General features: G+C 62.9%; 2 protein-coding genes across 2 annotated transcripts in view; one reads left to right on the top strand and one right to left on the bottom strand.

Annotated features, from left to right (window-relative positions):
* NPRL3 (NPR3 like, GATOR1 complex subunit) overlaps nt 1-10,694 on the top strand; it is a 32,970-nt gene extending 22,276 nt beyond the window's left edge. The window contains exons 7-13 of the mRNA NM_001206315.2: nt 1,570-1,707; nt 2,808-2,964; nt 6,478-6,584; nt 6,977-7,106; nt 8,642-8,831; nt 9,361-9,553; nt 9,991-10,694. Of these exons, the coding sequence (NP_001193244.1) occupies nt 1,570-1,707; nt 2,808-2,964; nt 6,478-6,584; nt 6,977-7,106; nt 8,642-8,831; nt 9,361-9,553; nt 9,991-10,156 (1,081 nt within the window). The 3' untranslated portion in view covers nt 10,157-10,694. The remainder of the gene's footprint in view (nt 1-1,569; nt 1,708-2,807; nt 2,965-6,477; nt 6,585-6,976; nt 7,107-8,641; nt 8,832-9,360; nt 9,554-9,990) is intronic.
* Nucleotides 10,638-17,892, bottom strand: MPG (N-methylpurine DNA glycosylase). The gene is made up of 4 exons (XM_024985448.2): nt 17,793-17,892; nt 15,664-15,897; nt 13,103-13,307; nt 10,638-11,080 (listed from the first exon to the last, which is right to left on the bottom strand). Exons 2-4 carry the CDS (start codon nt 15,883-15,885, stop codon nt 10,674-10,676), a joined length of 834 nt encoding a protein of 277 aa, XP_024841216.1. The 5' UTR covers nt 15,886-15,897; nt 17,793-17,892; the 3' UTR covers nt 10,638-10,673.
* Nucleotides 17,893-21,502: the final 3,610 nt, after the last annotated feature.

Here is a 21,502-nt window from a genome sequence, read left to right as displayed (position 1 = left end):
GGCAGCACAGGAGAGGGAGCGAGGCCGGGGCCAGCAGGAGTCCTGGGGGCAGCTGAGGTCGCAGGCGTGCTCCGTGTGCTTCCCGTGGTTCCTCTCCTTGGTGCCCATTCCCTGCTGGAGACAATAAGGACTGATTTTTACATTTGAAACTGCTGCCTGTGGATTCCGCATAGCTCTTTGGACAGGGCTGTGGGGAGGGACTGTAAGAACAGCCTGTGGATGCGGGGCGGGGGCCACGGGCCGCCTCTAGCACCCAGATCCCTGAGTCTGTTTCCGAGAGCCCCGAGGCCCGAGTGCCAGCAGCATGGGCTGGAGTGTGGCAAGAAGGGGCCAGGCAGGGGGCACAGGCCCCATACCCTGCTCTGCGCTAGCAGTCACTCCTTCTGTGCTCAGCACCCGGGCCAGGTCAGGGCCTCAGCTTCGTTCCTGAGAGACGGCGGCCCAGAGGGTCTTGTCCTCAGGCCTCCTCCCCCCTCCAGGCTGGAAGTGCTCTCAGTGTCCCTGCCCGTTGCTGGCCGTGCGGTGAGCACCGCACCTTGTGGATTCTGGTCGGGAAACAGCACTGACCGCGGACAGGAGGGCCTGTTGCTGCCCACGCACAGGACAGATGGCAGCTTGGAGCCGCCTGGGGGGCCAGGGCCAGGCTTGGGGCTCACCCCACTGAGAAGGTGGGCCTAGAGTTGAGATCTGTAGGCAGGAAGGAGCCCTGGCGCCCCTGAGGGAGAGCGTGTGGCTAGGGCAAGTCCACGAGCTTGGAGAGCAGCAGGGCAGCCTGTCCTGCTGGACTCTCTGGCGGGAGGATACAGGGTTGGCAAGAGTGGGCACGTCCCACAGGGCTCTGGCACTTTGAGGTCTTGGCTAGGACTGCTGAGGTGGGACCCCTGGGGGTCTGCGTAGGGAGGGCAGACCGGGGAGGCCAGAGTGGAGCAGGTGTGCAGTGTGTCCCTGCGTGGAGCAGGCAGGATTCACAGGCAGTCTGAGGTGGGTTGTGAGACATGAGAGTCAGACACAGAGTCTCTGTGTTTGGCCTGAGCGAGGCTGGGGAGACGAGGGGTGCCAAAAGCCTGAGCGGGGGCTGGCGTGGCTGCTGGCTGTGGAGCGCCTGCGGGGCTGCACCGTCGGCAGGGGCGGGCTCCTCCCTCGGGCACCGCCACCCTTCCCTCCCGCTCCCCCTTCCTCTCCTGCTCATCTCTCCCTTTTGGTGATGGGCCCTGCCCTGCCCGGCCGCCCATCGTGTAGAGGAAGCCCTGGGACGCCCGGGTGCATTGAGCCTCCAGGGCAGAGATTGGAGAGGCTTCCCTGATCCCTTGCGTCTGGTTGGACTGCAGATTCCGAGGCTGGCCAGAAAGGCAACTTTTGTGTGTGTTCCTAATACATCATTTTCTTCTCTTAACCCTACTGAGATGCGGGATAGGATGCTTTCTTAACCCTACTGAGATGTGGGGTAGGATGCGGGGTAGGAGTCTGGGAAGCCTCCCTGCAGTGTACTTGTGGGCTGGGCGGAGGCGCCCTCAGGCGGGTGTGCAAGATGTGGTTGCGTGTGCAAGGCTGAGGGCCCTCTCTCTGCAGCTTGTGCACATCTGGGGTGGTGCGGCTCCACGTCAACAGCTGGCTGGAGGTGAGCTTCTGCCTGCCCCACAAGATCCACTACGCGGCCAGCAGCCTCATCCCGCCAGAGGCCATCGAGCGCAGCCTGAAGGCCATCCGGTGAGTGCCAGCCCCACGCCCGCCGGCCCTTCTCTCCTTTGTCTGCCTGAGGTGTACCAAGCACTTGGGTCCTCTTCCTGCCACAGAAACTGGCAGGTAGGGCTCTGCTGTTTGTAAACACATGTTTTTGTGTCCACTTTTGTCCAGGAGTGACCATCACCCCCAGCTCACCCCCAGAGCCTCTGGGCACTGCCTGGCTGAGCAGGGCTTTGCGCTGCAGCCCCAGCCTGGGGCCTCGTTAGGGCTGTGGACCGCGCCTCACGGCCAGCAGCAGGCCTGACCCTCAGAGGGCTGTGTCATCATGGTGTTACTCCTGGGGTCTCTGCTTGAACCGGAACTTGTGGGCTCTGTTTGTCCATTTCAGGCTTCCTCCTGCAAGGAGAGCACAGAGCCCAGTCTCCTGCCTTTGCCTTCCCCACCAAGTGCTCTGTCTCCTCAAATGTCTTAACCAGAAAAAGAGATCTGGGCACGGGACAGCAGATGTTTTGATGACAGAAAGCAGAGCACTGGCTTCATCCCTCACCCAGGCCCCCGCACTGTCCGGGCTTTTCCTCCTGGGCTTCCTTCCCAGCGTGTGTCTCGGTAGTTCTGTTCACAGTCTGAGGTGGGGATTTTGCTTTTCCCATGTGTTATATGCTGTGCTTAGTCGCTCAGTCGTGTCCAACTCTTTGCGACCCCACGGACTGTTGCCCGCCAGGCTCCCCTGTCCATGGGATTCTCCAGGCAAGAATACTGGAGTGGGTTGCCATGCCCTCCTCCAGGGGATCTTCCCAGCCCAGGGATTGAACCCAGGTCTCCCGCGTTGCAGATGGATTCTTTACCATCTGAGCCACCAGGGAAGCCCTCTTTGGGACTGTTTCCTTGGGAAGGGTTGACTCATTTTTAAGTCAACCAGTGTTTGCGGGCAGTCCCAGAGGTGGGATGGAGCGGGTCATCAGGGCTCCTGCAGTTCTTTCTGCTGCAGCAGTGATCCTCGCAGGTTTTTAAAGGCCTCAGGGCACAACCCTGTCTTCCAGTTCCTCCCGTGGCCTCTTTTCTCCAGGTGCCCACCCCGAGAGCCCGAAGCTGCTTGTACCACTGACCATGTCTCTGCCCTGCAGCCCGTACCATGCCCTGCTGCTGCTCAGCGATGAGAAGTCCCTGCTGGGTGAGCTCCCACTTGACTGCTCCCCGGCCCTGGTGCGCGTGATCAAGACCACGTCTGCTGTGAAGAACCTGCAGCAGCTGGCCCAGGACGCAGACCTGGCTTTGCTGCAGGTACCTCTGGGGGCCTGGGGAGATGCCCTCAGTGGGCAGGATGGGCAGTGTGGGGGGAGGCTGGATGTGTCATAGGAGGCACCTCAAGCTGCCTCCCTAGGGCCGTAGTCCAGCCGAGGGCCGCGTACGGCCTGCCACAGTGATGGATCTGGAGGCAGACCGGCCTCTGGGCCGGGGGCCTGAGTTCCTGCCGAGTGTCTGTATCGTGGCGGGGCTGCTGGGCTGTGGCAGAGAGGAGCGAGGCCTTCATGGTGCTGGGTGAGTGGACTTCGCCCTTGTGGGAGCCGTGTAGAGCAGGACCACACCCCATGGCACGCGGGCCTGTGTTCTGTACGAGGTGCCATCTCCCTGCCGAGTCACAAGCTTGGGGGCTGCCCTTTCTGATCAGATGGTGGCCCCTCCTCTTTGGCCGAAGATCTGGTGGAATAGTAGGCAGCGCTGAGGGTGAGGAAAAGTACAGGAAGAAGGTGGAGGCTGGGTCAGGGGGGCCTCAAGCGACAGCCTGAGGGGGACCCCGGGTCTGGAGTGGGGCAGCACCTGGCCACCAGGGGGCAGCGGAGCCCTGGGCCAGGGGCCACAGCTGCGGAGGCCGGGACAGCTTTCTCAGGCCCTGTGAGGCACCTCCAGGGGGCCTGCGGTCTTTGCTCCTCAGCATATTGGCCGTTGTTGTTGTTCAGTCACTAAGTTCATGACCAACTCTTTGCGCCCCCTGGGACGGCAACACGCCTCTGCCCTCCACTCTCTCCCGGAGTTTGCTCAAATTCGTGGCCATCAAGTCAATGATGCCATCCAACCATCTCATCCTCTGTCATCCCTTTCTCCTTTTGCCTTCAATTTTTCCCAGCATCAGTGTCTTTTCCAACGAGTTGGCTCTTCGCATTAGGTGGCCAAAGTATTGGAGCTTCAACATCAGTCCTTCCAATGAACATTCAGGGTTGATTTCCTTTAGGATTGACTGGTTTGATCTCCTTGCAGTCCAAGGGACTCTCAGGAGTCTTCTCCAGCACCACAGTTCGAAAGCATCAGTTCTTTGGTGCTCAGCCTTTATGGCCCAATTCTCACATCTGCATATGACTACTGGAAAAACCGTAACTTTGACTATATGGACCTTTGTTGGCAAAGTGATGCTTTTTAATACGCTGTCTAGGTTTGTCATAGTTTTCCTTTCAAGGAACAAACGTCTTTTGATTTATGGCTGCAGTCATCATCCAGAGTGATTTTCTAGCTTGGGAAAATAAAATCTGTACTTTCCCCACATTTTCCCCATCTGTTTGCTATGACGTGATAGGACTGGATGCCATGATCTTAGTTTTTTTAATATTGAGTTTTAAGCCAGCTTTTTCCATTTTCCTCTTTGACCCTCATCAAGAGGCTCTTTATTTCCTCTTGGCTTTCTGCCATTAGGGTGGTATTATCTGCATATCTCAGGTTATTGATTTTTCTCCCATAATCTTGATTCCAACTTGTCCTTCATCTAGCCTGGCATTTCGCATGATGTACTCTAGACATAAATAAATAAGCAGGGTGACAATATACAGCCTTGACCTACTCCTTTCCCAATTTTGAACCAGTCCCTTGTTCCATGTCTGACTCTAACTGTTGCTTCTTGACCTACATACAGGTTTCTCAGGAGACAGATAAGGTGGTCTGGTATTCCCAAATCTTTAAGAATCTTCCATGGAGATGGGCACGTTAGCACAGTAGGGGAGCTTGTTCACCAGGCCCGACTCTCAGGCCATTTTCTCCCAAAGCAGCCCTTTGGGATTCTGTTGTCTAGAATCCTCCCCCCATCTTTACCCCATGACCCTTGTCCACCCCACGTGCGAGTGTTTGTTGACCTGTGCCTGGCGTCTCACGTGGCGTCTCATGTGGCGTCTCACGTGGGGTCCTGGACTGCCTTGCTAGCGCCCACGAGACACAGACCTCACAGGCGCTGGCTGAGGTGTGTGCACCGCTGCGCGGCGTCCTGACCGGTGCTGCTGAGGCCAGGGGCCCGTGCGTGTGCGGCTCTGAGGGGCCCTCTCTGCCCCCGCGGCTGCCCGACAGGGGCCTGTGTGGACACGCCCCCCCCTGGCCGCAGTTGCCCTGCACAGAGCTCTGATGATGTTGCCTCTGTTTCTCCCTGGCCGTGGCCTTGCCATGGGGCCCCTTGCTGCCCCTTGCCGTCTGCTTCCTTGCCCCTCTACACTGAACCCGGTGTGGATCGGGGTTTGCTGCTGGTGTGGTCATGCAGGGCCTGGCCCCAGGGTGGACTGTGCCGGCCGCTGGCACTGCTGCTTCCTTCAGCAGGTGGCCCAGCAGAGGCCCCGTGGGGGAGGCTGGCGAGCCCAGCCGGAGCCCCTGCACGGATATCAGGGAATGTCGGTCTCAGGTGTGAATGTCATCAGGTGATTTGAAGGTTTTTGTCTAATGAAACTAATATATTCTTTCTTACAAAGTTCAAGTATCACACAAATTATAGACACAGAGTAAGTGCCCACAATCCCATATCGCAGCAGTAACCACAGTAGATTCCTCCAACTCTTTTATATAAACGTTAATATATAATCTTTGAATAACAAAATTAGGATTATACTTACGTTACTTGTAATGAATGAACAGTGCCCTCGTAGACCTCCACGTCCTAATGTGAGTGGGACCTTCCTTATGTGGGACTTTGCAGATGGAATTAACACTCTTGATATGAGGCGATAATCCTGGATGATCTGGGTGGGCCCTTGTGAGAGGGAGGCAGGTGGAGAGGCTTTGACTACAGAAGAGGAGGCGGGAGGTGACCTGCAGAAGAGGTGACTGTGGAGGCCAAGGTGGGAGGCGTGGTCTCACCTCACGCCAGGAACAGCAGCTTGTATCTTGGAGGCAAAGATCAGTGTCCCTGCCAACAGCCCAGTGCTCCCAATTTCAGACTTCTAGCCTGGAGCAGGCGCTCTGGCTGCAGGGAGAGGGGATGTGGACCCGCTGGGTGAGGTTGGTGGCAGAGACGGAGGGAAGTGAGCCTGTTTCCTTTAGAGCCATTGTCACTGGGACTTGGGGTGAGAGAGAGGGTCAGCAGTGGGACTGAAACGTCCTTTGTGTTTGAGCTGGGGCCACTGGAGGCCCTGTTTGCTGAGACGAGGTGGGGGTGTTTTGGTGCTGTGCCCGCAGGCACTTGGCTGTGGTGGTCGGGGTGAGCACTGCCCAGTGCCGTGGTCTCACCCTGGCCCTCCCTCCCGGCGCTGTGGTCTGTCTGTGGGCCATCCTGATGTCTTGAGAGCCCAGGGCAGCAAGACAGAGGGAGGTTCTCCAGGGATGAGTGAGGGGTCGGGGTGGGTGCAGCAACCCCTCATCCACTGTCCTGGTGCTCGGTGCTGGTGGGCTAGGGGCTGGCCTCTGCCAGGATGAGCAGCCAAGACCCTTGCGCAGCTGAGTCGACCTCGTCCTGGTTGCCCAGGCGTCCGTGCCGGGGCCAGCTGGGACAGCTGAGGACCAGTGGCAGAAGGCTCAGCCTCCCAGCAGTCCCCTGCTCCCTGCCTGCAGGTTTTCCAGCTTGCGGCCCACCTGGTGTACTGGGGCAAGGCCATCATCATCTACCCGCTGTGTGAAAACAACGTCTACATGCTGTCTCCCAACGCCAGCGTGTGTCTGTGAGTCCCTCTGGCTGACAGGGCCCCAGGTGGTGCTCCCAGCTCAGCCAGGCCCGTGTCCCAGTTCTGGCCTGGTCCCTCCCCTCCAGCGCCACCCAGGCCTGTGCTGCTCTGCACTTGCAGCCTCTGGGAAAGGTCTGCGCCTGCCCACACGTGCTGGCCAGTGGGCCCTGCGCAGGGTGCCTGCTGGGAGGTCAGGAGCCTTGGTCCTGACGCAGAGGCTCACAGGGGCTGCCGCGTGGGGAAGGCGTCTGGGCTCTGTCCTCACTGCACCCTCCCGGACCCTCACCACACTGCATCCCCTCCTGCTCAGCGCGGGCTCGAGGCAAGGACACAGATGCCTGACTGAGGGGAGACCTCTCGAGCTCAGGGATCCTCACCCCCATCCCCAGGTATTCCCCGCTCGCCGAGCAGTTCTCACGCCAGTTTCCATCTCACGACCTGCCATCTGTCCTTGCCAAGTTCTCCTTGCCTGTCTCCTTGTCAGAATTCAGGAACCCCCTGGCCCCCCCTGTTCAGGAGGTGAGTCTTGGGAGCTGGGGGAGCCCAGGGACCAGCCACCTGGCTTCAGTCCCCAATTGATCCCAGGCCTGCAGTGTTGCTGCGCCCAAAGCCTGGGTTGGGGGCAGTGCTTGCTGTGTAGGTGATACCTGCCCTGCCAGAGGCTGGCTGCCTGCCGACACCTGGGCAGTGCCAGTCCCTCCACACACGGAGCCCTGTCTGCCCGTGGCAGGCAGTTCTCAGGGTTAGGGCGGAGCTAAGAGGTCAACTGGTAGGAGATTGTGACCACTCCTGGGACAAGAGAGCCACCCGCTGCCCCTTCTGGACCTGGGGGTCCTAGAATCGGGAACACAGAGGGTTTTGTTTTACTGAGCCTGGGCCCTGCCCCGACTCCCTCTCCTGCCTGCCAGGGTCCCGGTGGCCACGGGGTCTGTGGGTATAAGTCTGAGCTCACAGACACCCAGAATTTTCACATTTGGGGCCTGCACAGGACAGGCCTGGGTCTGGGTCAGAGTCAGGGTGGCGAGGGGCTGGCAGGAGTGTGGGCGTGGTGTGGTGGCCACCAGGGAGGGGCGAGGCATGGGGAACGAGCTGGCGAGTTGTGTGTTTACAGAAGGACTGATTGACCTGGGTCCCAGAGCCAGGCCTTGCCCCTCCCCCACCCCAGCCTGAGCCCTGGGCCCCGGGGGGAGATGGGCTGGTGTTCTCAAGGCTTGTCTTCAAAGTGAAGTGTTTGCTCTAACAAGTGCTGGGGCTGGTAGGCAAAGCCAGTCCTTAAAAGCAGCCCTTTCCTCCTCAAGTTGTGAACGCAGAGGAGGGACCGTGTCAGTCACCATCTGGTCCTCCCAGGGGTGGGGTGTGGTCTGCTCCAACCCCAAGCTGGAGCTTGTCTCTTGGTTCCTTCACTTAGACGCCGAGCGTGACTGTCGTAAATGCCGTTGTCCGTGGCACCTTTGGTTTCCTGGAACAGTGCTAGGTTGTGCCAGCCGAACAGAAGACACACTGTGTGTGCCCTCCCCCTCCCCAGTGCAGACTTCCCAGTGGTCTGGACGGCCGGTGGCTCTTCTTGGCCTGAGGGGAGCTGGTTCTGATTCTGCTGGGTCCTGGGTGAAGCCGCCTGCCTCCCTAACTCCTATTTCAGGCCCCGAATGTGTGCAGGTGCTGACGAGGTCTCCTGAAGTATTTTACAGTCCTCTTCCATTTTCCTTACTGTGACTGGGTCATACATGCTCACGGTACACGCGTGTGTCCATGCCTGTCCGCCCTCCCAGCAGGGAACCCCAGTGACAGGAAGGTGGCATGTGGGTCTGGGGACGTGGATGCCCCCACACAGGGGTCGACCCAGGGGGGAGGACTTTCTGCTCTTAGGGTGCTGGCCATGGGTGGGGTCCCCACAGAGCCCACGGGCCGGGAGAGGCGGCACAGCAGGGCCGCCACGTCACAGGTCCTGTCAGCTCTGGGCAGAAAGGCGTGTGGGCAGCTGGGCACGTGGCGGAGTGAGGGCCGCTGTGGCCCCGCCGGGTGTCCCCTCTGACCTCCGGTGCCCCTGCCTGCAGACGCAGCTCATCCAGATGGTGGTGTGGATGCTGCAGCGCCGGCTCCTGGTGCAGCTGCACACCTACGTCTGCCTGATGGCCTCGCCCAGCGAGGACGAGCCCCGCGCCCGCGAGGACGACGCGCCCCTCGCCACCAGGGTGGGCGGCCGCAGCCTCAGCACACCCAATGCCCTCAGCTTTGGCTCCCCAAGTAGGATTTCCTGCCCCTGGGCATCTGTCTGGAGGGGGGTGAGCACCTGGGCACACTTGCAAGAGGCGGGTGGCTGGGAGGTCCGACTTGGGCACCTGTGAGTGACCACGGTACCGTCACAGGGCCGCACTCGAACCCCTGCTCACACCGCCCTCTGGGCAGCTGTGTCCTAGCATGGATGTCACTCGCCCCGCTGGGCAGCTCTGCCTGGGGGACGGGAGGTCCTCCCCTGCTTCCCTGAGGACGGGGCTCTGCCTTGCTGAGTTGGAGCAGCCTGGCCCAGGCGCCTCTGTGGAGATGGTGACTGGTCCCTTCTCTGCAGAGCCATTTGGCCACAGTGTCTCCCGAAGGCAGCAGCCCTGAGCCCAGGTCCCTGGCTTGGGGACCCCAGTCTTCCCAGGGCCCCATTAATGCGAGGGACTGGATGACCTTGGGGTTTGGGGCAGCTCCCCGAGGGCGTGGCGGTGAGCTCCCAGGTGGATGTGGGTGACCGCAGGGCTGCCGCTCCCTGACTGCTGCCGGTTCTCAGCCAGCAGCGATGACATGACCCTCACCAGCCCCAGCATGGACAACTCCAGCGCTGAGCTGCTCCCCAGCGGGGACTCGCCGCTGAACAGGAGGATGACGGAGAGCCTGCTGGCCAGCCTGTCCGAGCACGAGCGGGCCGCCATCCTCAGCGTGCCTGCGGCCCAGAACCCGGAGGACCTCCGCATGCTTGCCAGGTGCGGCGGGGCCCCGTGTGGAGAGACGGGCGGCGGACCTCAGCGCAGGCCTCAGGACTGGCGCCTGTGTGTGGAGTGTCTCTTGGACCTCCTTCCAGTGCTGCTCGTCACGTCGTCCTCGAGGGCTGAGCAGGGATCGTCCCAGGACCCTTGGTCTGGGGGCGGGGTGGGGCCTGAGGTCTGCACATCTGGGTGAGAGACTTGTCACCCCCAGCCCAGACCTGGGGGCACTGGGCACATGGTGTTCCGGGAGCATCAGGTTGTCGGGCCAAGCCTCCAAGCCAGACTCCCCCGAGCTGCAGTGGCACGGAGGGCCGAAGCTACGGCTGCCCGTGCACCCCCCTCTGCCGAAGGGCTGTGGTGGGAGCGGGTCCCGCGGGCTGTCTGAGCCCCACGCCGTAGCTGTCCTCACGCCCTCCCACCCCCACCCCCGGCAGGCTCCTGCACTACTTCCGCGGCCGCCACCACCTGGAGGAGATCATGTACAATGAGAATACACGGCGCTCCCAGCTGCTGGCGCTCGTGGACAAGTTCCGCAGCGTCCTGGTGGTGACCACCCACGAGGACCCGGTCATCGCCGTCTTCCAGGCCCTGCTCACGTGAGCTGGGTGGGGGCACTGCCTCTCACCCCCTGCTCCCTCCCACTGCGGGGCCTTGCTCTCCTCATCTTCGTCTTCAGGACAGCCTCGGGCCCTGGGCTGCGAAGGTGAGGCTCGTGGTAGGGGCGCGACCAGCACGCGGGCCTCTTGAGGGCTGCATGCCTCCCACACGATTCTGCCCGTGTCCCTCACCGCCCTGTCTGGCCCAGCACTGCCTGCCTGCAGGCACCTCCCCAGCCCCACCTTCCTGTGTTGGCCTCTGGAGGCCGTGGCCAAGCAGTCCTCTCTGTGGGCACCCAAGGCACCAGGACCTGGCTCAGGACATCCTGTGGGGAGTCGTTCTGCTTCCCCTGGGAGTGTGTCTGCCGTGGTGCCCCCCACCCCAGCGTGGCTTCAGGCCTGAGAGAAAGTGGGCACGGTGGCCCTGGGTCACCGGAGCAGAGCTGGCTGCCAGGAGGGCTCTGGACAAGGTGCAAAGGACACTCTTCTAGAAACACAGCCTTTATTTCGTTGGTAAACAATTAAAAGTCCTTGTGGGAGCACGCCCTGGCTCCAGTCTGTGTGTCCCGCTCTGCCGCCCTGTCCACCACGCTGACCCAGGGGCTGCCCCGTATGTAGAAGCGCAGGGGCTTCTGGACCCACTCGCCAGCCTGGCCTATGCCCACACGGGCTGCCGCCACCACGGCTGGCTCACTGGGCTCGGGGGGGCCCTGCTCCAGCCACACAGACTCATCCCTGGCCAGGTCGCGCTGGTCGAAGCTCCTGTCGATGGCCAGGGCCTGGCACAGCTTGGAGGGGCCGTTGCAGAGCTCACGGTCTTTGAGGGCTCGTCCTGCAGCGCCTTTGCGGAGGGCGTGGCGAAGCTGCCGCATGGCCTCCAGGCCCCCCAGGGGCTCCAGCGCTCGGAGCAGGACACACGCCCCGTCCCCTGTGGGAGATGGAGCTTCCAGGCTGTGGTTCTCCTATCCAAGGCCTGACCAGAGCAGCTGGGGACACCTGTGCTCACTCTCTGCCCAGACTCTCTGCCTGCCACCCGTCCTGCTCACCTGTGCCTCCTACGGGCACCTCTAGCCGTGTGTCTACCAGCTGGGGAGGCATGGAGCTCCCTGGCTTCCTCTGGTTAGTGTGACTAGCGCTAACTGTAAGGTCGGTAGGCAATGGAAGCCCTAGAGATGGCCCCCCATGGGCATATGCCCATGTACACCCAGTGTACACAGGGTACAGGTGAGCCCCACCCTGTGACCCAATGGGGAGAGGTGCCAACATAGCTCCCCACCTCGGGGCCCGCCCTCTCCCCCAACAGTCCAGGCCACTGAGGGAGGGCCGACACCCAGGGCCTGGGATTCCCCAGAGAATACATGCCTGTCCAGAGCCCTTGATCCCCAGCTGAGCACCAGGGTTGCTCTGGGCCCGGAGTCTGCCCCACCTGCTGGGATCTGAGGGGCTCAGCCCGACACGTGGCCAGCCCAGTCCCTCCAGGGCCTTAGCCACACAGGGCTTCCCAACAACACCCAGGAGCCGGCCTCCTGCACAGCCTGCAAGCCTTAACCAGCCACTTTTCAAAGCATTTCAGGATGGCCTGAGGGCGCCCAAGCCTGGGCTCTAGTTCCTCCATGATTCCTGGGCCCTCCCTCACCAGCTGCACAGCTCCCTCTGGTTCCACCAAGCGTGCTGGGTGCCACCCGCACACAGGTCAGGGGAGCAGCTCACCCCTCCTCTCCGAGGATGCGTGTGAGTACAGCCCCAGCTCTTCCCACTGGGCCTCCCTATCCTCCCCCCTGGCCCCCCACCCCCCCACCCGCAGCAGCTGCTCGGTCTCCACCAGGCCTCCACCCCGCAGGCACAGACCGGCCCCGCTGCCCCTCCTTCCCTCCTGGATGATGCTTGGCCCCGGCAGTCTGCACCCTGCAGTTTTCTGCTCCCTTGACTGGGACGTTCCTGGGCATCCTGCTCACATGACCAGAAAGGAACACATTACCTCCCTCATCTGCCCAGTCCAACTGTACCCCCCAAAACGCCTTCCCTTCCTCACCAACCGCAGCCCCTTGTCCAAGTCCAGTCTCCCCTCACGAGGGGTTGGTTCTAATGCCAAAGAAAAGCTTGGCCACTGGAAAGTTCTCTGGGAGATAACAGGCCCCTGGGGCGGTCCCTGTCACTCAGTTTCACATAACTGCCTTCTGCGGGACGGGGTGCAGGGCCAGTCAGGGCTCCCCGCATCCTCCAGGCTGCGGCTCACACTCAGCATCTGCAGCTGTCCACCCTGGGCGATCACAACTCGCACGTCACTGCAGTTCTCCAGTGTGACCGACAGCCCTGACATCCCCAAGCCTTCATCTTGGGACAGAGGCTCAGCAGACGGACGCTGGAACTGGCTGGCCAGACTGGGCTAGGGAGACCTACTGCTGGGCGCTTCCTTCCCAGCACAAACGCCCAAGAAAACAGAGGTGCCTACCCACGAAGGACCTAGTGGGTCCCCCAACGAGGGGGAGCTCTAGATCAGCCTCTCTCCATTTGGCACTGCTGACCCTGGGGCCACCATTCTCTGTGGAGTCAGGCGTCCTATGCGTCATGAACGGTGTGCACCCTCCCTGACCCCTACGCAGGGGAAGCCAGGAGCACCCCAGGGCTCTGACGGCCAAGAACATCCAGACACTGCCTCGTGTTCCCCACGGTGGCAGGGCCATCCTGCTGAGACCCCGTGACTGCCCACTGGTGAGGTTCCTGCCTGAGCCCAGAGCACCCCAAATTGATCGCACGGTCGTTCCCCCCCAGTCGGCCCTCCGAGTCCTCCCGGGCCACCAGCAGCACCAGCGGCCACCCGGGGGCTCCTGCACCTGCCGCTCTGGGTTCAGGTTGATCTCTGAGCCACTGGCAGTGCAGCCAGGGTGATGCTGCAGCCTCGCTCCCAAGGCGCCCCTGGCTCACACACCTGCTCCCCGGTCCTCCTCACCTCGGCTGGAGACGTTCATGCAGAAGTACATGCCGTAGATGAGATATACGTAGAGGGTCCCGGGCTTCATGAACATGCCACGGTTGCGGGGGGTCTGCCGGCCACCCCTTGAATGGGCAGCTTCATCCTCTGGCCCCAAGTATGCCTCAGTCTCCACGATGCGGCCGCGGAGCTCTGTGCCGTCATCCAGTCGTCGGACCAAGATCTGCTCCGGGGAGGAAAAAGGGGGCTCGTTCCCTGCTGATGGCCCGCGGCCTGGACGCCCCTCCCCAGCTTGGGATGTCCCAGGACATCCGCATACAGCCGGGCCGGCCATGGCGCCCCCCATCCCGCTGGGCCGCGGGCCCTGCTCAGCGAGTGTCCCGTCCACAGGGCGCAGCCGGCCTGGCTGGGGTGTGTTCAGCACTAGCGAGTCCTCACGCGTCCTCTCATGGGTGCCCTGCCCTCCATGCCCAGTGCCCCCGGACCTGACGCTTAGCCTGAGGCTGAGCGGTGTGAAGGGCACAGGGCCCTGCCCGGGATTCCAGGGCCCGTGGAACTCTCCACCCAGACCAATTGCAAAGGGCTGTCATGCTCAGCGCCCATGCAGCCAGCTCTGAAAGCAGTAGGACCAGCTGCCCCACAGTGCCCCAGCCTGGCCCCCAGCCCTGGGGTGGCAAGCTCCTTGAACTGGGGGTCAGCACAGGCAGTGGGCCGGGGAGTCGGGCCTGGCGCTGGCTGCCTTGGACAACACCCTGGGGCGGGGACTGGGTGGGTTTGGGGTTGGGTCCAGCGAGGGACAGAGGCTGGCTGAGCACAGGGCAGGGGCAGCTGTCAGGGGCTGTCCCCTGGGGCCAGCAGAGCACCAAGGAAAGCAGGCCTCAGGGGAGTCAGGGCCCTGAAGAGTGCTGGGCACGCCAGAGCCGGGCCCGCCCGCCTGGAGCCCTGTGCCCGGCGCCTGCACCACGCAGCACAGTGGCCCGGCCCTGAGAATGGCTGGCAGGCATGCCCAGTGTCTGCAGCCCCAGGTCTGACTCAATCAGGGTTCATGGTGTAGTATCAGGGATGGCCACCTCCCCAGGACGTCCCCAGCACCTGCCTTGTCCTTAGGCCAGAGCAATCAAGCAGATGGCCAGGCCACTGCCCCTTAACCCACGGAGCCCACTGTGTCTGGCCAGGATCAGGAAACAGCCTGATGGTTTCTGCGCCGCCATGGGGTAGGCGGAGCCTCCCGCAGCCCTGTGCTCACGGTCTGCTCCTGCCCCGAATCTCACGACCTTCTCTCAGACAGCAGGAGTCGGCTGCCCCTCAGCCCATCACAAACATCTCCTGCTTGCTGGTGGGGGTCCTAAGAGGACCCTTCTCAACCCACGAGGGGACACAGAGTGGTTTGGGCTGTTGTGGCAACCCGTAGCTCCTTGCACTGACCTGCCCAAGGATGAGTGCACAACCCAAGCCTGGTAGGGGCTCTACAGAGGACATCCACTGGGAGGGTCTGAGAAAGGTTCTCCTCCTGAAGGAAAGGGGCACACGGGATAAGACCTTCCCTTCTCTGCTGGACACTGCCCTGTCCACCCTCAGGCTCAAATGGGCATGCCGGGAGCCCAGGGGGAGCCTGTGAGGACCTGGGGTCCTCGACAGGACGCTGGACTCACCTGCCCCCATGCCACTTCGTGTGAGGTCATAACCTCTCCTGACTCCACATGCTTTCAGGACCTCCTGGCCCCTGAAGCTCAGAGCATCCTCAGAGGAACAGACTGCTCCCTTCTGGACGAGTGCACACTTTAGATCACGCTCCACTAGCTTACATTTTAGGGTCTGTTCTTGGCACCAGTTTTCAAATAGCCACAGAAACTGAATCTCCTTGGCTATTTTAACCTCACGGTAGACTCATTAAAGGACACAACGTAGCCACAGAGCCTCCAGGACGACCAGAAAGCCAGGGTTTTGGCACCAGGACTGTAGCCCGATGGTGCTCCAGACAGATGTGGCACATGCTGTGTGCACACTGCCTGGAGCAGGCTCCCCGACGGGTGCTGGGCATCCAGCGGCCCCCCCAGGGGTCGGGGCTGCAGGTGCTGCTGGGAAGCGAGCCAGTGGCAAGGAAGAGGCTGTCGCCAGCCCGTGCCGATGCAGGACAGCCTGTGTGCCGTGGGCTCGGCTGCTGTGTGTCTAAGGTGCTACACACACAGACCAACTCCGGCAGGGCAGTGGCTGTGCCAGGGGACAGGGCAGGTGACAGGGCCAGCACAGACCACAGTCCTTGTGAGAAACCCAGGGCCAGCGCTCCCATGCCCCAATGGAAAGTCCTATGCTGTAGCTGCTGCCTCCTCACTCGCACTGCCCAGAGCAGGCAGACACCCCAGCAACCTCGGCATTCTTCTCAGCCAACCCTGCCCCAACCCCTGCTCCAGGCGACTCAGGTGAAGCTCCTCAGGGCAAGTGTGGGCAAAGTGGCTGACTGCGTGAGGACACGCAGGGCCAAGTCAGGGACGTGAGCCCAGCGGGAAGAGGGCTGTGCCCACAGATGCTGCCCGGTGATGACTCTTCACGCGGAGGCCACGCTGCTACATTTCTATTACCTGTCCGAGAAATGCCCGGGCCAGGGACACTGCGGGCTGGTCGAAAAACGCTGATCCCAGGCGAGCAGGACGGCCCTCCGGGCTTGAGAAATAGATGCTGCGCGTGGGGCCCAGGGTCGCGGGCGGCCCCAGGTGCAGCTCCTTGGGGGAAGGCGTCTGGGTCCCGTCTGATGGGTTCTGATGCCGCTTGGCCTCCAACGCTCGCTGCTTTTTCTGCCCCATTGTGCAGGAAAGCTGAAATGGGAAAGGACAAAATCATCTGGGGAGGACAGATGGTTGTTCAGTGAAGTCAGGAGCTCAAGGACTCATTCAACTGCCTGCCTGTTCACCTCCTCATCTGCAAAACGGGGGCAACCAGCTGCAGATGATGCCACACCTGACATGCTCCGCCCAGGCGGGGACCCGGAGGCCCTAGGAGATGACCGCACGTAAAGGCAGTGACAAAGCAGCCACTCTGCCCCGTACGCAGCACTTACACAGCTCAGTGGCAGGGGGCTTCAGGGCCCGGGGAGGGGACAGTGGCACCCAGGCCTGGGTCAGGGCTGGTCCCCGCTGACTGCCACTCATCACGGGGTCCCCAAGTGGACTTCTGAGCCCTGGGCACCTGACCCTGACCAGGAACTTTAAGTCAGCTGTGACCCCAGTGGGGCCTTGGCCGAGGAACAGACTGGGGGGTCGAGTCATCCACACCCCTTCCCCAAGTCGGCAGGACTCCCGCTGTGCCTGACCCCTCCTACAAGGGCCCAGAAGGCCTGACACCCCCGTGGGTGAGCACCAGGTTGCTCGTCTCCTTGGCTCAGGACAACCCTGATGAGTCCCCAGCTGTCCTGTGGCTCGTGACTCAGGATGTCAGAATAAGGAGAAGTGAAGCAAAGGTGAGGTCCCAGGAGTGAGGAGGCTCCGCCAAGACCAGCACACCGCCTGCCTCCCAGCTGCTGCCGCAGGGCCGGGGACCTGACCACACACACCCTCACTCATTCTGGGACCAGCCAGTCTCCCAGGGAAGATGCAGGTGAGCACTGGGGCCTGGACACCCTCCTCAGGGGTCGATTCCAGTGCCTCCCTGGCATGCGACAGACCCATCATCTTTAACGTAAGTGCTGACACTATGTTGTCTGGAGCCACTGGAGAGCTGAGAACAGATGCTGATGTGACCGCGACTGCAGCCTAGCCCATCTTCCGATACCGAGCGTGGGCTCGCGCTCCGGGACGCTGCGGCCCTGCTCCTCAGCCCGGGTGTGGCTCGCGGCCTGCCCAAGGCCCCGGGCTGACTCTGGGTCTCTGCCCTGACCCACCCTGGGGGGTGGGGACTCATACAGCTGCCCCAGGAGTGAGGCTCAGCGAGGCCCTGGTTCAGATCCCCGGGCTGAGGAGTGGGGTGAGCCTGCTGTTGCACCCAAGAGTGCCGGCTGCCCCAGAAAGTGACTTAATGTCTGTGCCTCTGTTTCACCTGCAGAAAGGGAACCAACATCATCACACAGGGTGGTTCTGAGAATAAAATGAGACGCCGGGGAAGTACTCAGCCAGCCTACAGCCAGCCTTCACTAGTGTTAGGAAGAAACACCCTCACCAGAGCGCAGAGCTCTGGGCAAAACCTGGGGAGGGTCTCTTGCCAGGCTGGGTCTCCCCAAGGGGAGGGCAGGAAACAGCCGCCTGGAAGCAGGCGCCCAAGACACCTGCCAGCCCTCCGTCAAAACCTGGGCGAACAGGGTCAGTTACAGAGTGTTTATCCGTCTGGGACACGCACTGGAGGGAGGGCTGTGCGGAAGTAGCCTCTCGGGCCAACCGGACGGTCACGTCTGCGGCAGGCGGTCTCCGGGCAGGGGCCGTGTGAGCCGGGCCGTGTGCCCAGCATGTAACCAGGCAACCGGGCTCGGGCTCTCCTTCCTGGAGGCCTCGGGCTGGGCCTCGACTCTGCTGGTGGCAAATGGAGCGGCCTAGCGGGTCCGACCCCGCCGGCAGGGCTCATCTAAAGACTGCACACGCAGAGGGGCGGCCCGGGAGCACGTTACTGGCTCCCGCTCAGGGCTCACTGCGGTGGGGCTGAGACTCCGGGGAGGGTCTCAGCCCAAAGCCTGTCCTTCGGCCGTGCGCCCTCGGAGGGACGTGCTCCCGGGGTGCGCACTCACCTGGGCCCCACGACGCGTAGGCTTCCAGCGGTCCGCCGCGGCTCCGGACACGCCGGCGCGGAGCCCACCCAGGAGCCCACCCGGAAGCACCGCCCGGTTTGGGGGTGGAGCCGGCGCCTGCGCGGAGGAGGGCGGAAGGCCGGCTGCGGGCGGGGGAGCGGAGCGGAGCGGGGCGGGCGCCGGCACGGGTCCGCCTCGGCCGGGGTGGGGGCTGGCCTGGGGACCCGCGTTTCCCGCTGGCGCCCCTGCCTGGCACCCCCACCTCCCATCTTGGACGAAGCCCGCGGCTGCTGGAACGCTTGCAGTGTGAGGGGGAGTAGGCAGCTGGGGTGAAGGGGAGCCCCGGGCTCCTCACCTCTCCCAGTGGCATGCCCCCCCTCTCCGCGCCACACTTGCACCCTGGTCCACCCTCCCCGACGCAGCCCAGCCGCAGAACGCACGCCTCCACCGGCTGGTCTGTCAGACCTCCAAGAGGCCTGGTCTCTTAGGAGCCTTGACTGGGCCCCGGCTGGAGGTGTGGTGGTTTTGGGGTGCACGTGGAGTGCGCCTGAGGGAGGGGGCATGGGAGCCCTGGTCCTTGAGACACGCCTTCCTGGACTGCGGACGCGCATTACCTAGGGGACATTTGGGTGGAGAGGATAGATTGGATGACGGAGTGGGCCAGGAAGACTTTGTCCAGGAGGTGGACCCAGGCCTTTCTGGAAGCGCCCCCACTCCCAACACTTAGGAGTGGGTCCCAGGACAGTGTCTCAGTAGTGGGGCCCCCACCCCTCCCACCACCTAAGGATGCTGAGAGGAGCCTGCACAGTTCTGGGGGTGAGCGGGCTGGAGTGGAGTCAGGCCAGCAGGAGGGCTGTGGAGACCTCTGACCACCCTTACTGCAGGGCAGCGGCTGGGGGCGCTGTGAGGTGCATCACTGCCCTTTTGGGCAGCGTAGGGAACAGCTCTGCCCTGGAGCGTGGCCTGAGCTCTCTGACCGGGTCACCCTGGCCCTGTGAGGGGCACCCACTGGGCCTTGGGGAGCTGCTGGGCAGAGGATGGTGTGGGGGTAGGGGGAGGTACCAGGGCCTGTGACGGGCCAGGATGTGCATGGCGCCTGGTCAGCAAGTCCAGCTCGGAGAGCCCTGGTCTCCAGCACCTCCTCCTCCTCCTCAGACCAGCCCAGGGGCTCAGCTCTAGCGCAGGCCCAGGCCCTGGCCCAGCTGTGCACCCCCACCTCCCAGGGCCCCCACGGGGACTTCCTGCGGAGGGAGGGGCAGCCTTGCAGCGCCTGCTGGAAGCCGCCCAGCTGTGTGTGGCACCAAGGGCTGCTTCCTTCCGGGGGTGGGCAGTGTGTCGTCAGTGGGAACTTGTGAGGCAGGCCTGGATGTGACTCCCACCCTTCTTCCCTCCTCACCCGCTGCAGCCTTTCTGCCCTAACAATGCCCCCCCTTCCGGCCTTCCTGTGTGCCCAGCCTCCCTCCCCCTGCCCTGAGGCAAGCTGAGGCTGCAGTGGGGCCCATCCCCCTGGGGGCGCCAGGGGCATGGTGGCTGCTGTTTTGGATTCGTTCTCATTTCAATTTCACGAATGGTGCGTGGACCTTGTAGAAATCTCGGGAGTTCACACATTCCTTCAGGGTGTCTTATCCCCAACTTGAAGACGAAGAGAGGTTTGGAGGGCAGCCCAGAGGGAGGAGACGGGGCTGGAGCCAGCAGCCCCTTCTCCAGATGTTCAGCCCAAGTGCAGGGCCTTGCACAACCTCTGCCCCCTCCCGCCCCGGCCCCCCACTTCCTGCTTTGTGGTCTGAGGCTGCACCGCAGGCAGGAAGTGGTGAGGTGGTGGGCTGCGCGTTCCCACTGTGGCCTACAGGGCGGGCTGCGGGCTGGCCGGGGTGAGAAGCGGGTGCTCAGCAGGGGGACGGGACTAGGACCTTCTCCTCTGTCCCCAGGGTGCCTGCCTGCTGGGCTGGGAGAGGCTCCTTGGCGGAAGCCCTCAGTGCTCTGAAAGGGGTTGGTGCCCAGGGGAGCTGCCCCACGCCCTGGAGGGAATGGTGGTCCCTGAGCCTTGAAAGGACAATGGCTCCACGAGCTCCCACCTAGCACACTGCTCGTGGGCCTTCTCTCTGTGCCTCTGTGTGGGGGCAGCGAACGCTGCCAGAGGGGCCGAGCTGTCCCTGAGGCTGCAGCGGGGCCGCCTTGGGCAGGGGCCTCTGTGGCCGACGGGCCCGGGGCATTCGGGCAGCGCGGCAGCCCCTGGCCGCGTCGCCCCTTCCTGGGGCTGTGCTGCCAATGCTGCTCCCTGGGGGCCGGGTGCTCGGGGCCCCCTTGCCCGGCCCCGAGACGTGGGGAGGGGCAGCTGCCTCAAATAGCCAGTGACTTCAGGCCCCTGGCTGGCCTGGCCCACTGCTGCCTCTTCCCCAAATAGCCAGGGGCTGGTCCTGAGCTCATGCAGGCCCCCAGAGTTCAGGCGGGCCTGCTGAACTAACCCCTAATAGCTGGTAGGGGTGCCTCTCAGTGGTTGGGCCCCCACCCCCTCAGGTCCTAGAGCCGTCCGCAGGCAGGGAGTGGTCCACACACCGGGCCAGCCTGTCACCTGCACACATCCGAGGCGGCTGCAGTGGATTCCTCCTTCCAGGGCCTCAGAAAAGATGAAAGAGGGACTGGGAGCTGGTCCTCCGTGTCAGGAGTGCCTCTGTCAGAGCACAGGGCAATGAGGCTGTGCATGTGTCCCTGTGGCCGGGGTCCGTGCCTCTGCTCACACTGTCCTTCTGGCGTCAGGGTCCTGCTCAGGAGGCCTGGTGGGCTGAGAACCTGTGGACTCCTGGGCTTGCCTGCCAGGGTGGACGTGGCAGCCACACTTGTGAGGGGCAAGGGCCTGCAGCAGAGGCTGCTTGGGGTCTCACAGGCGTGGGGACAGAGAGGGTCCCGTGGAGGCAGCCCAAAGGAAGCAGGAGGGGGCCACCCTCTTCGGAAAGGCAGCTTGCACTCACTGAGGACAACTCGAGGTGGTGCTGGCTGGGGTGGGAGTGCTGCGGCGGGAGGGACTAGGAGGTGGGCCCAGGCCTGGCTGAGGGCCTGCTCTGGCCGAGCTCCTGGCTGCTGGGAATGAGAGTCTGGGTCACGGAGGGGTTCTGGATGCCCTGCAGCACCCGCTGAAGGGAGACCTGTCAGGCTGGACGCCCGGCCTTGGCAAGCGCTGGAGGTGAGCCCAGGCGCTGGGCTCCAGAGAGGACACCACCAGCTCCGGCCCTGGCAGCCAGGCTGGGCATCCAGGTGGACAGGGCAGGCTTACTCCTGGCAGGGTGGGGAATGCCAGGCGTGGAGAGACTGTCCTGTCTCTGGCTGGGAGCCTTGCACGGACGGGGAGGTGGTGTAGCCAAGGTTCTTGGGTCACACACCCCCCTCCCCTTGAAGGACCCTCCTGTAGCCCCTCCGAAGCTTTCATTGTCTCCCTCAACCCAAGAATTGTGTTGATTTCCTCGAGTTCACAAAGGACCCAGAGTGTGCAGACACCATGCTGTCCCGTCCGGCAGTGTGGACAGGCAGTCAATCAGAGGGTTCTGTCCCTCTCCCAGGCTCCAGTGACCAACCTCAACTAGTCCACTTTATTTTCTGTGTGGGCAAGGACCAGGGCACTGTCTGAAGCCATGCCCTGGGCTTAGCTTACTGACCTGACCAAGGCAGCTCCTCTCTTCATAGAAGACCACTGCCTCCTGGTCCCAGGCCAGCAA

The sequence above is a fragment of the Bos taurus genome, chromosome 25 (genome assembly GCF_002263795.3).
Source record: "Bos taurus isolate L1 Dominette 01449 registration number 42190680 breed Hereford chromosome 25, ARS-UCD2.0, whole genome shotgun sequence".
In the NCBI taxonomy this organism is placed as follows: Eukaryota; Metazoa; Chordata; class Mammalia; order Artiodactyla; family Bovidae; genus Bos; species Bos taurus.
Note: the sequence above shows the minus strand (reverse complement) of the source record. Positions and strands in the feature narration are given on the sequence as shown.

Bases quoted from the DNA above. Each gene is read 5' to 3' on its own strand.
- MPG (XM_024985448.2), bottom strand. From the start codon at position 15,885: ATGGGGCAGAAAAAGCAGCGAGCGTTGGAGGCCAAGCGGCATCAGAAC. The intron at 13,308-15,663 runs GTAATAGAAATG...TCCCCGGAGCAG, and splicing joins CCCGGGCATTTCTCGGACAG to ATCTTGGTCCGACGACTGGA. The intron at 11,081-13,102 runs GTGAGGAGGACC...CATCTCCCACAG, and splicing joins CATGAACGTCTCCAGCCGAG to GGGACGGGGCGTGTGTCCTG.